Source organism: Motacilla alba, chromosome 3 (assembly GCF_015832195.1).
Source record: "Motacilla alba alba isolate MOTALB_02 chromosome 3, Motacilla_alba_V1.0_pri, whole genome shotgun sequence".
In the NCBI taxonomy this organism is placed as follows: domain Eukaryota; kingdom Metazoa; phylum Chordata; class Aves; order Passeriformes; family Motacillidae; genus Motacilla; species Motacilla alba.
The window spans coordinates 38,360,305-38,373,725 of record NC_052018.1 but is presented as its reverse complement, the minus strand read 5'-3'; the positions used below and the strand labels follow the sequence as shown (position 1 = coordinate 38,373,725).

General features: G+C 37.5%; 1 protein-coding gene across 6 annotated transcripts in view; it reads left to right on the top strand.

Moving 5' to 3' along the window:
* EPHA7 (EPH receptor A7) overlaps positions 1 to 13,421 on the top strand; it is a 166,791-nt gene that overhangs the window by 121,927 nt on the left and 31,443 nt on the right. For all 6 annotated transcript variants that reach the window (XM_038134119.1, XM_038134122.1, XM_038134118.1 and 3 more), the window contains exons 7-9: positions 1,863 to 2,031; positions 9,461 to 9,569; positions 10,265 to 10,320. In XM_038134119.1, the coding sequence (XP_037990047.1) occupies positions 1,863 to 2,031; positions 9,461 to 9,569; positions 10,265 to 10,320 (334 nt within the window). The remainder of the gene's footprint in view (positions 1 to 1,862; positions 2,032 to 9,460; positions 9,570 to 10,264; positions 10,321 to 13,421) is intronic.

Here is a 13,421-nt window from a genome sequence, read left to right as displayed (position 1 = left end):
TAAAAAGCTCATTCTAACAGTCACAGATAAACTGGACTATATAACTTTAACTGAGGCAATTTTTGCACAAATACTGAAATGTTTGTTTGCCTTCCAAATAAATGCATTTCAGCTTTAAAGTTTATTCATAATCTTCTTGCTCAGAATGAAAGAGGCTATATAAATTTTGTTCCACTAGTTTAGAAAAAAAGAAAAATAAAAGGATTTGAACTTTCGGCTCCTTTTAGAGCCAAATTAAATCAAACATTTTTTGTCATTCTGAAATACTCTGATAATACTCTGTTTTTTTCACCTCTCACTTCTGGCTAGGGCTGGAATGGAAACAGCCTGAAATCCTCAAAGTAAGCCTGTCCTGTGAGATTTCTAACACAGGTTATTTTTAATTTTTTGGTATTTATTTATTTTTGAATACAAGGACTGCTGGCAATTCAAGTAAGCCTCATCTGTACATCAAAACCCAAACTGAAATTCCACTGCGGCTTACAGTTCTGAACCTGTTCATGGTTTCCTTACACTTGTGTCTCATCTCTCAAGCATTCCTGTTCTTTCTCACATACCAACATACATTCTGCCGTGGTCCTCACTTACAGATGATTTAAACTCTTGTGGAGAAGATATGGAAAATTGTTGCTAGCCAAGACTGTGGGCTTGTTCAAGTAATGGACTGGGCAAGAATCAGGAGAAACCCTTACTGAATCAGAGAAAAGAAATCATATATGTTCTGTGTAACCCTGTATCTCAGCAAAAGCCTTTGTTGCTTTACTGACTGTGACAGAGAAGGCTCTCCATCACTTTTAGCTGGTGAAATATTATTGAAATGAGTTACAGATTTATTCCTTCCCTCTGTATCCGTCTCATTAGCACTGCTGCGTTCAGCTCATGCTTCTCTGGTCATGTGGTGCATTCAGATGGTTGGTTAATTCATCTCTTCTGCCCTTCAAATCAGGGTTGCATCTGCCACCAAAAATCAACAGGGCTTCACATATCTGTGCTGAAACATAATCTGTGTCAGTAAATGTGATGAATAAGTATAGCTTTTTGAATACTCTAATGATCTGTGATGCAGCTTTTGTACTATTTCAAAGTGAGTTATTACTCATAGGGTTTGTAATCTTACAGCTTCAAATTTGTGGAGAGTCATACTGAGCTTCTTTCCCTGGATTCCTCTTTATGCCTTAGAGCCTAAAACTGAGAAAAGACTAAAAACCAGAGATAAAAATCCAAATGAAAACTGAGTTAAGGACCTCAGAAATTATGCAAAATCCAGCCAATTATACATTGGCGATATTGTATTTTTTAGAGGTGATAGAAGGGTCCGATGTCAAAGTAATGATGTCAGAGTTTTTCCATTCATTTCACAATGTCTAGGACTGCATTCATTATAACTTTGAAGTACTCAAGAAATAAAAAATTTCTGACAGCTGTAAACTGAATTAATGCAAAATGAAGGCAGGTTGTGCAGCCCTATGTTTGTCATGTTCTGACTATGAAAGAAAAATTTCCCTGTCCTTGAACTGTTTAGAACTCACAGATTCCCCTGGAAAGCTGTGGTTGAGTTTTTTCTCGGCAAAACTTCACAAAATTTAATCAGAGCCAAAAAAGCATTTTTTTTGGGATGTTTTCTGTTTTCTGAGTAACAGTATGAGCATCCCATTTGAATTTTATGTTACACTTAGAGCTCTTCATTGCATTGACAATGTTTTGTAATACTCCACAGAGTATACTTTATTTTTGTCATTGGGGGAAAAGAGTATTCAGCAAATTGAAATAAACTACCCAGGCTGGCTGTCAGTTGCTGTTGTGCAATCATGATAAAATCTGATCTGTAAATTTGGTTTAATCTTTTGTCTTATTGTTTCCAGGATCAAAGGGAGAGGACCTATTCAACAGTGAAAACCAAGTCCACTTCAGCTTCTATTAATAACCTAAAGCCAGGAACAGTGTATGTTTTCCAAATTCGTGCTTTTACGGCTGCTGGCTATGGAAATTACAGCCCCAGACTGGATGTTGCCACATTGGAAGAAGCCACAGGTAAGGAATTAGGTTTACAGGAAATTAACCCTTTCTGTAGAGGTAGTTAGTAAAGCAAGAAAGGAAATTGTCATAAGCAATATAATTACAATTAGAAAGAATTTGGTTCCACATGAAGGTGAATTTTTGTCATTGTCTTTTGAAGGATGAGCTTCCATAATTTATTTTACCAAAGAAGTGAAAATTAGTCTTATAATTGGCTGGAGGAGATTTGTTACATATTAGATTCTTCTCCTTTCCTCTCCTTCTAATACGCAAAGACTTTTTTTTTTTTTAATTCAAATATACTTATTTTCCCCCACAAAAGAAGTGAGTAGTGGTGAGCTGAATAACTCAACTAGATTCTTCTGTAACTGGGGAGAGAAGGAAGGGATATTTCAACCCACAAAGACTTCTCCAGGCTATTTTTTTTCCATTTGATTTTCTGAAAAAAAAAAACAAACAACAACAACAACTTGGTAGTTTAGTTTATGTGTGTGTCATCAGTTGTAATTCCATCTTTAGTGTATTTTGAATTCATTGGCAATTTAGTTTAGTGAAGAAATGGGAATCTCAAAGATACTAAGTTATTTTCAGGATCATATAATAAGTTGTAAGCTGTGTAACCAAAAAACTTCTCCCATCTGTGAGACCTGGTAGCCCTTAGCCCCTTTCCAGGAACTGTGTCCCTGGCAGCTCCACCACCCAGTTTCAGACCCAAATTTGGTTACCCTAGTTTAGAGCATTTGCTTCACATTGACCTTGACATCAGGTCAGCTGGATTGGGAGCTGGAAATATAGGGATACATAGTCTGTGAATTCAAAGGGTATGGATGCCATACCCTCTTTGCACCCTCTGCAGCAGTCTATCTAAGACTGTGTGCAGACACGCATTATTGCAACCTGTTAATTGCAGCCGGGTGTCGCCTGCCCAACTTGTGCTTATTCTTAATATACAGTGGTTAGGTCTTGATTCTGCCTTAGTTCCACACAGAATTTAAAAACTATAAATAATGAATAATACCACATATCTAATAGACCTAATTGAAACAGTAATTATCATAATAGAAGCAGTAAGCTGTTATTACTGATATTATTAGCTCTGTGTCTAATAGCATACTTCCCATCTGTAGAAAGACTCAGTAGCAGAATCCCCATTTTGCAGAAAGGGAACCTGAGGTACAGCCAGAAGTAATTTCTTATTTTCTGGAAAATAAATTAGAAGTCTGTCATAATAAATTTCTGCTAATTAGATAATTTATTGTCCATAAAGGTTTAAAATTACTACATCAAAATATTTCCCCAACAGTTCTTTAATTATCTGAGTATTTTTTACATACTGAGTGTAAGCAGACTGGTAGCTGCTAAGATTAGCAAAGATGATTTCAAAGATAAACAGTTTTGACTGGAGTTTGGTCAACATATGGGAGATTAGAAAATCCTATAATAAATGCATCACTGACCACTCTCCTGTACTCCTTTTCTGATTCAGATGATGAAAAAATGCGTATAAACCACAGAGATTCTTGGCCACGATGCACAGCAGGTTGCTTTTGTCACAGGCCAGCTATATGCTTTGAGATGCCATGAAAAATGTCTTGTGTTTTCATTAAATAAAATTCTAAAAGTAGCATATTTTCCATTATCTTGAGGCAACCTTATAAAATATCATTCCCAGCAAGGATAAGCATCCAAGATTTCCCATATAGGGTTTTCAAAAATAATTAAAATGTTGGTAAAAAGATATCAAATTCCATTAAGCTCTTCTAAAATTGTTTTATATTAAAGTATTAATTTTTTATATTTTATTCATCATTTTATCAGAACTTTCAGACTCATCAAATTAGTCTTTTGTTAGCATTTGAAAGGAAGACCTTTATTAGATAGTTTTTGGGAAACAAACCTCAAGGGATGTACCATGCAGGTGAACACTAAACCGTGTTATGCTACAGTTTAGAGGCTTTGGCTTCTTCTCATTATTCAGTGGATTTCTGAATTCAGCTTTTAAAAATATCCAAGTATTTTAAGAAAAAAATGCACACACATATATTTGTGTAAGAATATATATGATGACCGCCACATTCACTCATGTTGCCTGCGTGGATTTGTCCTGGCTGTTCCTCTGGTTGGCAGTGTTTGGTTGATGTTGTTACTTAAGCAGATTTTTGAATAGTGTGCTGTTTTCTGAATTGTGATAGAAACTGTATAGCCACTTTTCAATATTTGAAGAACTATATCCATTATATTAATACTATCTGATATGTAAAATATACATATATTATACCTCTATTGGATCATATCATACATGTTGGGTATTGCATAAATATTTATGGAAAAATTTCAAAATTATGAAGTAAATATGCTTTGTAAAGGCAGACCATTTCTATTCTACACTGTGTTTGCCACAGATCAATCAATGGCTTCTAGTCATAATTTTTGTTGGCTGGTTATTAGAAACAGAAGTCCCTCTGGAAAAGCACACAAATGCATAAGATATCACTGAAGTGTCAATTCTTTCTCTTGGTTCAGTGACATATTTAAAAGTCAAGTGGTTTGTAGCCAGTGAACCTAAAGACAATCCTCTGCTTTTTGTAATGAAAGCTGATCTTTCCACTTACAGAATCACAGAATCAATTAGATTGGAAAAGACCTCTGAGGTCGAATCTTTGACGTCTTTACAGCTCTTACTGTTAAAGTAGGAGCACTTTACAAAACCTGGCATGAAGTCTTTGCTTTTTCCTTTTTCCATGAATCAAACAAGACTGAAGCATTATGCATACGTAAAATTGATCTCCAAAGTCTGAAATACCAATACTACAAATGTTTATAGAAGGCATAAAGCACATACTTAAGAAATACTTAAGAAAGTAGTATTTGGCATACATGGATCCAGTTATCATTGAAACTTTTATGGTGAACTTCGCCAAAAATTCTTTTCCAGAAATCATGCATTTGAAGTTGCTTGTGCGAGGAAAGGTTGTTGGAGCAGCAGCAAAGCATTTTTAGCTGATACCCTTTTTAAAATCCTCCAGGGTGTTTAGAAATGCATTCCCATCCCTACAACCATGTATTTAAAAGCTGGTTTAAATTTAACTCCTTTAAATTAAGCATTGCGCATTGAATAGCTCAGATCAGGTGTCAGCTGTAGCTGAATGCCCAAGTACCAGCTCCCTGTGTCGCCCTCTGAGCCTGAGCACAGCTTAAGCAGAGGTAAGAACTTTCCTGTCCTACTGATTCGCTGTCATCGCTGTTGTGGCATCATCAGTGACAGGTAGCCATGCAGGAACCCTCTGAAAAGACCTTCTGCATCCCAAAATCCTTCCTCTAAGAACACTCTAGCATCTTTGTTTCTGCCAAGCCACAGAGATTATTCCGGAAGCTGTGCTCTGATTCACCCTTACACCAGCAGACTGAGTTCATCACACAGGAGAAGCAGCAGAGTACCTGAACAGAGGCAGATGTCTTACACTGCTGTCACTGAAATTATACCAGATCTTGCTCACAATCAGCCCCCTCCCCTCTTTTTTTTAAAGATGCAAAAATAAATCATACATTGCATCCCACCTGTCTTACCAGGTGGTCATTGTACCATGTCCCCAACATTTTCCAGAGCCCAAAAAACATTGTCTGCTTGCTTCCAGAATGTGCCAGTACCCAAAATCTGTGAGGCACTTACATAGAGCAACCCACTCACATATGTCAGCCTCTATGCACTTCTCTTGGCTGCTGGTCTAGGTGACAGGCAGGGCTGGGGATTTTTCCAGACATTTTTGGATGGATGAAGCTTCACGCCCTGGCCAGGATGCTGCCTCTTCTTCACTTCCAAGTGAGGTTTGTGGTGAAGTTCAAAGAGAGATGGGAATAGTTTAGGGAAATGCTGTATTTTACAGAAATTTAACATTCCTTGGAATTGTGTGTTTTGATGACCTAGATAAGTTGCAGGAACTGAGTTATATGACTTTTACCCCTATACTCTTGCACAAGACAGTCACCACTGATTTCTTAAATGCTGCATGAGTGGAGTATAGGCAAGTCTACCGTAGCATCCTACTGACATGTGTATCTCATAAAGTTATAGTTACTTAAAGATAAGCATTCTTTTTTAGTTGAAGAGTTATAGCAATAGTGTGATCTTCCTCATGTGCATTAGAGAGTATATAGAAAAATTACACATTTCTTCAGGAAATACAATTAGAGGGGTGTGTGTATGATGTGTGTAATTTCCCTACAGTGCAGAGTATTCTAAGTATGTGTAGTGCAACAAGGGGTTTGTTATTTTGGGGCGAAACAGTTGGTACAGGTCAGTATCAGTGAAAAAATAAATCATGTTGATTGGCTTACTTCTCCCAAGAAAATTCTGGGTTATTTGTTTCTATGGGAACCTCTGAAGTCTGTAACAGAAGCCCAATTCTGTGGAGTTCATAAAACCTGGTGTAGATATTCCAGTTCAGTTACCAGTACCAGCAGTAAACAATATTAGCGTACCATTAATTTAGTTAATCGGCTATCCTTCTCTTTAAACTGTTGGCTGCATTTCAGTCATGGGACAGTTTACATGGCCCCAGACCTGCTGGAGACAGATGGGGTTTACCTGTCTTAAAAGGGGAAAAGGATTCTAACCTGTGAATTTGCAGGGCTGGTTGACAGGACTTTAAACTAGGTTTGAAGGGGAAGGGGGTAAGACCAGGCTCTCTAGAGGTGAGTCTAGGAGTGGCATGCCAATGTTGGGGGTGAAATCAGCCCAGCTGAAATGCATCTACACCAATGCACACAGAATGGGTAACAAACAGGAGGAGATGAAGGAAATCTTATAGGCACAGAAACAGACCATCCCTGTGTGCTGAAAGGTGAGCCAGGGGGGAAGAAACCTGGCATGGCTGAATAGGGAGCTTTCACTGGAACTCAGGGAAAAAAAAGTTTATGACCTTTGGAAGAAAGGGGCAGGCAACTCAGGAGGCATATAAGGATGTCATTAGGTCATGTAGAGAGAAAACTAGGAAGGTGAGAGCTCAGCTAGAGCTCAATCAGGCCACTGTTGTGAAATGTAATAAGTGTTTTATAAAAAAGTTAACAACAAAAGGAGGGTCAATTAAAATATCCATCCTTTTCTTGATGTGGAAGACTGTAGCCAAGGATGAGGAAAAGTCTGAGGTCGCAGACAACTGCAGATTGACCAATGTGACACCCGTCTATGAGAACGGCTAGAAGGAGGGTCTGGAGAGCTACAGGCTGAGGTCAGCCTGACCTTGATGCCAGGGAAGGTCATGGATCTATTCATTTTGAGTGTGATCACATGGCACATACAGGACAACAAATGGATCAGGTACAGCCACCTTGGGCTTCAGAAAGGCAGGTCTTGCTAGATCAAACTGGTTGCCTTTTATTACCAAGTTACCTGCTTAGGGGATGTAGTCCACCTGGACTTCAGTAAAGCCTTCAATACTGACTCCCACAGCATTCTTCTGGAGAGACTGGCAACCCGTGGCTTAGACAGGTGCACTCTTTGCTGGTTAAAAAATGGCTGGATGGCCAGGCCCAGAGGGTGGTAGTGAATGGTGCTACATCCAGCAGGTGGATGGTCACTAGTGGGGTTCCCCTAAATTCAGTAATAGGGCTAGTCCTGTTTAATAATATAATTGATGATTTGGACTCCCTCAGTAAGCTCTCAGGTGACACTTAGTTGGACCAGAGCATTGATCTCCTGGAGGATAGAAAAGTTCTGTAGAGGGATCTGGACACTCTGAATGAATGGGCCAAAGAATACTCTATGAGGTTTGTAAGGAAAAGTGTTGAGTCCTGCACTTGGGTCATAACAACCTCATACAACACTACAGGTCAGGGGAAGAGTACCTGTAAAGTGGCCCAATGAAAAAGGACCTGTGGATGCTGATTAACAGCTGGCTGAACATGAACCTGTGTGAGCCCAGGTGGCCAAGAAGGCAATGGCATCCTGGCTTGTTTAAGGAATACTGTGACCAGCAGGATTAGGATAGTGATCACATCCCACTGTATTTGGCACTGGTGAGGCCACACTACCACACTGTATCCACTTCTGGGCCCCTCACTTTGAAAAGGACATTGGGTTGCTGGACCATGTCCAGAGAAGGGAACAGAGTTTGCAGCAGCACAAGTCTGATGAGGAGAAATTGAGGGAGCTGGGGTTGTTTAGCATGGAGAAATGGAGGCTCAGGGAGGAGCCACTCTCTAAAAGTACCTGAATGGAGCTTGTAAGGTGGGGGTCAGTCTCTTCTCAAGGACAAGAAAACAGAGCCTCAAGATGCACCAGGGGATATCAGGAAGAATTTTGTCACTAACCAAGTATTTAGTCATTGGAATGGGCCAACACCTCAGGGAGGTGTTCCAAGTGGCACTGTAAGCAGCATTTACTGCTGTGGTTTAGTTGGTAAGATGGTATTCGGTCAAAGATTGGACTTGATGATCTTGGAGGTGTTTAACAACCTGAATGAATCTATGATTCTGTGATTCCAGCTGACTCTCACTTACTCAGTTCCTCATGTCTGATCGACCTCTCTCTCTCCCTCTCTTCATCTTCTGGTTCGGATCCTCACTGTTACAAACCAGTGCATCTCCAGAGCTCAGGAGAGCTGTGCTTACTTAATGTATCTGAGTACATGGCCACCCTTATTAGATGTCAGGCAAGCAATGTTTTTAACAAGCTCCAAGGTTTCTCAGGCTAAGTATTACATCCTCAGTTTACATTAATGTGACATGTATACATTTACATATATTAATAGAACTGGCATATCTGAATAAAAAGAGCAATAATGTGGGGATATTTTAGCATGTAAATTCTCTGAAGCATGGAGAATTCTATTTTGTATTAATGTGGAAGCACCTTTTTGTTGCTAGCAGAAACAAATGGTAAGTAATAATAGCCATTTACAATGATTAATAGCAGTAAGAGATTGAAATATGCTACATAGGAAATCTGTGTTAATAGTGTTTCAACACAAACATTTTTCTTAAAGACACTATTTCCTTGGAAGCCCTCAAAGTCATATCAATGAGTTTTAGAGGGGAGACTAGGAGCAGAGTTAGGGATTATTCTCCTACTGTCCCTCCTTACAGGAATATCCAGGACTTCCCTTTTAGGAGGGAGCCAAAACAAATGCAGCAAAGCGGTAGTAGGGAGTGGAAGTGACTGATGCTAGTGGTGCTGGCTTTCACGTAATGGCTGTACCACTTTGGCCAAGGTAATTCCAGCTTGGCTTCTTTTTATTCAATGTAGACAATCATTGACTCGTACAACATTTAGTTGAATTTCCAGTAGAGGCGCTTCCTTAGACTAACTTCATCAATGTAAATGTTTCAGACAAAGGCAGTCTACAACAGTAGACAGTCTACAATTCATGATGATTGATTTAAATTTTTGAAGTCCCTTAGTAGGGATTAATTTTTAACTAATCTCAGCTCTGTGCTCTGTTTGCAGCCACAGCTGTTTCCAGTGAACAGAATCCTGTTATTATCATAGCTGTGGTTGCTGTGGCAGGAACTATCATCCTGGTATTCATGGTGTTTGGATTCATCATCGGACGAAGGTATTGCATCTTTGATGGACGTAATCACATCTGACACCACTCTTGTGAAATCTTGAGACATAGTCAAACCTGGGGTAGTAATTTGCAAAACTGAAACAGAAAAATTCTTAGTAAGGACAGTTTTCATCTAAATCCCGTTGTCAATTATATGATATGTCCTCTTACTTTGGCAAGATACTTGTATCAAGATGTCCTTTTTGTCCTACGTAAATGTGCTGTAAAAGGAACCCCTAGCAGGTTCTTTACCTCTACTCCTCAAAGTCTTTCTTTCTGTTCAGTTTTCTCACATGGAGAAGTCTGACACTTTATCTGATCAGCCTTTAAATGACTTTACATTCAAAAAAAAGAGACACAGCAGTAAGTTTAAGAATAACCTCATGTAAAACAGTGTTCTACTTTCAAGTTCTTTAATCCTCTGTTTTATCTGTAGAAGCTTTTCACCAGAACTAGAATTTTTTTCTCCAAGACCTGTCCCGACTGGTATTTGATACAAAAGCCTTTTGATTGCAACTGTTCATGATTTATTTAAAACTTTGCTGTCAATAGAATTATAGGTGAAAGTTTCAAAAGGCCTATAGCAGTTAGGTGCTCAGTGCCTGAAAATCCCAGCCTGCAGAACTGATTTTGTCAGGACTTTAGATGTGATAAGTAAATAATTATTTACTAGTAAAACTGGTGTTTTCCTTTCTTTTTAGGCATTGTGGCTATAGCAAAGCAGATCAAGAAGGGGATGAAGAACTTTACTTTCATTGTAAGTGTTTTGCTTTTTTCCCTGCCTTTCAAAAATTCCAATTTGTAATAGTGTAGACAATACTAAACCAAAACTCCATGAAAGATAATGCCATAGGAAATTCAAAAACGCTGTGTAAATAGCAAGTGGGAAGTTAAACACTGTAAATATGTGACCTGTACAAAAAGAATGCAGATTGAAGTCAACATTGCTCACACAGATGGTTTTATTTCTATATATGTCTATGATATACTGTTGTTTTCATTCTGCATATTTTGTTTTCTTTAGGTTGCTTTGAATACATGTTTCACGTTGTCCTAATGATCCCTCTGAGGTGCAGTATTCAAGAGACCTTTGCCTAAGTGACTTTTTGATCTTTACCTCAGGCAAAGATTTCAGATTAAGAAAGTGTGAGTCACTGCATCACCCTAAAATGAAGCTGTTCTGTTCAAAAGCTGTGTTCTGCTACTGCAAATACAGTAGCACCATCAATATTTGCAAAACATAATGTCCTTAAAAATAGGATATTTAATATGAAAAGAAAGGTCAGCCACTTCATTACTGTTGTGTGATCTGCAATCACTTGCTTAGCTAAGAGTAGTACCGAAAGCCTCTCTTGTTAAAATCACATCTAGCATTTCAACTTAAACTAGAACCCTGGAAAAACTCAACAAAACACATCCTTCTTGGATTCATGACAATTGAAAATGTAAGGCGAGAGGAATGTTTTAATCAGTTTTAGAATTAGTCATTGACTGAGGAAGTGTGTTAAACTAAGTTGCAAAATTATTTTGAGCAACCATAATTGAAAAAAATCACAGAATTAAGTTTAATATAAGTTCTGATGCAGAACAATGCCAGTCTTTCCAGTCTTCTCCCATACCTGATCACTCTCATATTAGTAAATGCTATTTAGTCATGCTCTGCTGTATTTAGCCTCTGTTGTCTACCAATAATTGCAGTTGTATTTTAAATCCATCAGATTATTATTTTTTATGAAAGCAATAGGGATTTTTTTAATCATGTTAAAATCATGAGCTATTATCTAAAAGTAATGTCACATGGAAAATGAAGTAGCTACTAGTCATAAATTCTAAGCATTTTCTCAATGCATTCCTCTTTAAATGAATAGTTCTAGCAAAAGCTCTGCTCAAAATCACATCAAGGTTCTGTTTTACCTTTCTTCCCTGAAAAAAACAGCTGGAAATTGATCACATTTCCTAATTTGGGTGTGTGGCTATCTAAATTGGTTAAATGCAGTGAGTGTCTACGTAGTGACATCAGTGCAGCTTTAGTCAATCAATTCGTAAATTGTGCCAGAAAAGTGGAAAATCATAATGAGATAAGAATTATGTATCATGCACTTTGCAGTGCAGCTGATTTTGAAGAATTTGTCAAAAATCTCATTTTACTTAAATGCTGCTCTTCTGGGAGTGATGGATTTGAAATTTGCCTCCCATAATGCATTATAAGCTTTCCACATCTCCAGAAGAGCTACTACTTTTACTTTTAAAATCCCTGTTATGTCCTTGAAGGAATAGATCAGCTATGTATTTTTGTTTTTCAGTATATAAACAAAAGGGATACGCTAACTAAATAATTTCTTATCTCCATTGTTGGTGAGATTTTTTTTCTTTTTTTTCAGTAAAAGTGTAAATTAATTAATTTGAAAGCTGCTACTTAATAATTGATAATTGATCCAGAAATGGTGAAATTTTATAAATGTTCCTTTCCCTCATTTTACTTTCAAGAAATCTGGTTGTCTAGGAAATTAGCCTGATTATTGAGCATACAAAGTGTTTCTTAAATCATGGCACCAGATAAAAGTAACTTCTTCCCAAACTAGTTTTCCTTCATCTGTTGATTATAGGTGTAGTATTTAATTTCATTTGATAGCCATGTGAAGAGTGAGATGGAACCCAGTGCTGTGGTCACCAGCTTGGTCACAGACCTGTGAACACCAGTTTGGTGGCCTTTTGCTCTGTAATAGCTAGACAACATTCTTCTACACTGAGGTACCAGACTGGATTTTCAAAAATGTGACTTAAAACAAGCACTTACTTAGAACAACAAAATTTACAAGAAAACATTTTTTAAAGCAGATTTTAAAGCAGTGCATTTAATGGACCATCATATATTTCATTTCAGTTCCCTTCATCTCTCTTTGACCTCAAGTGCTACACTTGAAGATACAAGTACAATGGAGGAGTTTAGTCAAGCAGTTCAGATTTATATTTGGTTTCCTCCTCCTCTTTTCATCTAACAACGTCTGCACATGCAGGCCAGCATTATTTCACGTTGCTATGCCAGGATAGCCTTGGCCTGTCAAAATGTTTTATGACAGCTTGAACAAAGACCCGTCAGAGGCCCACTTGAGATTCGCAAGGTTACTTCCAGTCCAGGCCCTTTATCACAAATACAAGAGGATGTCTCCTTCTCCATCTCTTTGCCTTAAAGCACTACTACCAGAGGTCAACGTACTACTTAATTCTCATTTTGTCCAGTCTCTTTTGGTTTTAAGAAAAAAATATTTATAATTTAAAAAAATATCATGCAAATTTCCAATACAGCTAAAAGAACATCCATTTAAATACATTATGTGACAGATAACAACATATAGGCAACATTTCAAATCATTTCTCTGGATGTAAATTCATTATATTACTGAAACAATTTCTCTAGGTTTATTTTTATTTTTCTTATGGTTTGTGGATTTAGGTCATTAATACCATCTAAAACATAAATACACATGATTACTACACTGTTTTTCAATACAGTTTCAAATTTAATATATTTTATGTTAAATTCAAAGAATATAAAGCAGCTGAAAATTATTTATGTTTTGTATTGACTTTTGATCCTGTTCTTATTTATATCAATTAATAGAAGAACATTTTTGCATTTTCATATTGAGTTTTAATTCACTGAGTATAATCAAGAATACAATCCTTGTGAGCAAATTTATATCATAAAAATGGACTGATGAATAGATTTCCAGGAATGGATTGATTAATAGATTTCCAGGAGCTTGTACTTTGATCAGAATAGCAAAAGATAATTTACCTGAATCATCAGCAAACTAAGGGAGAAAACTGCATGCTGGCCAGAGCACTATGCTGCCT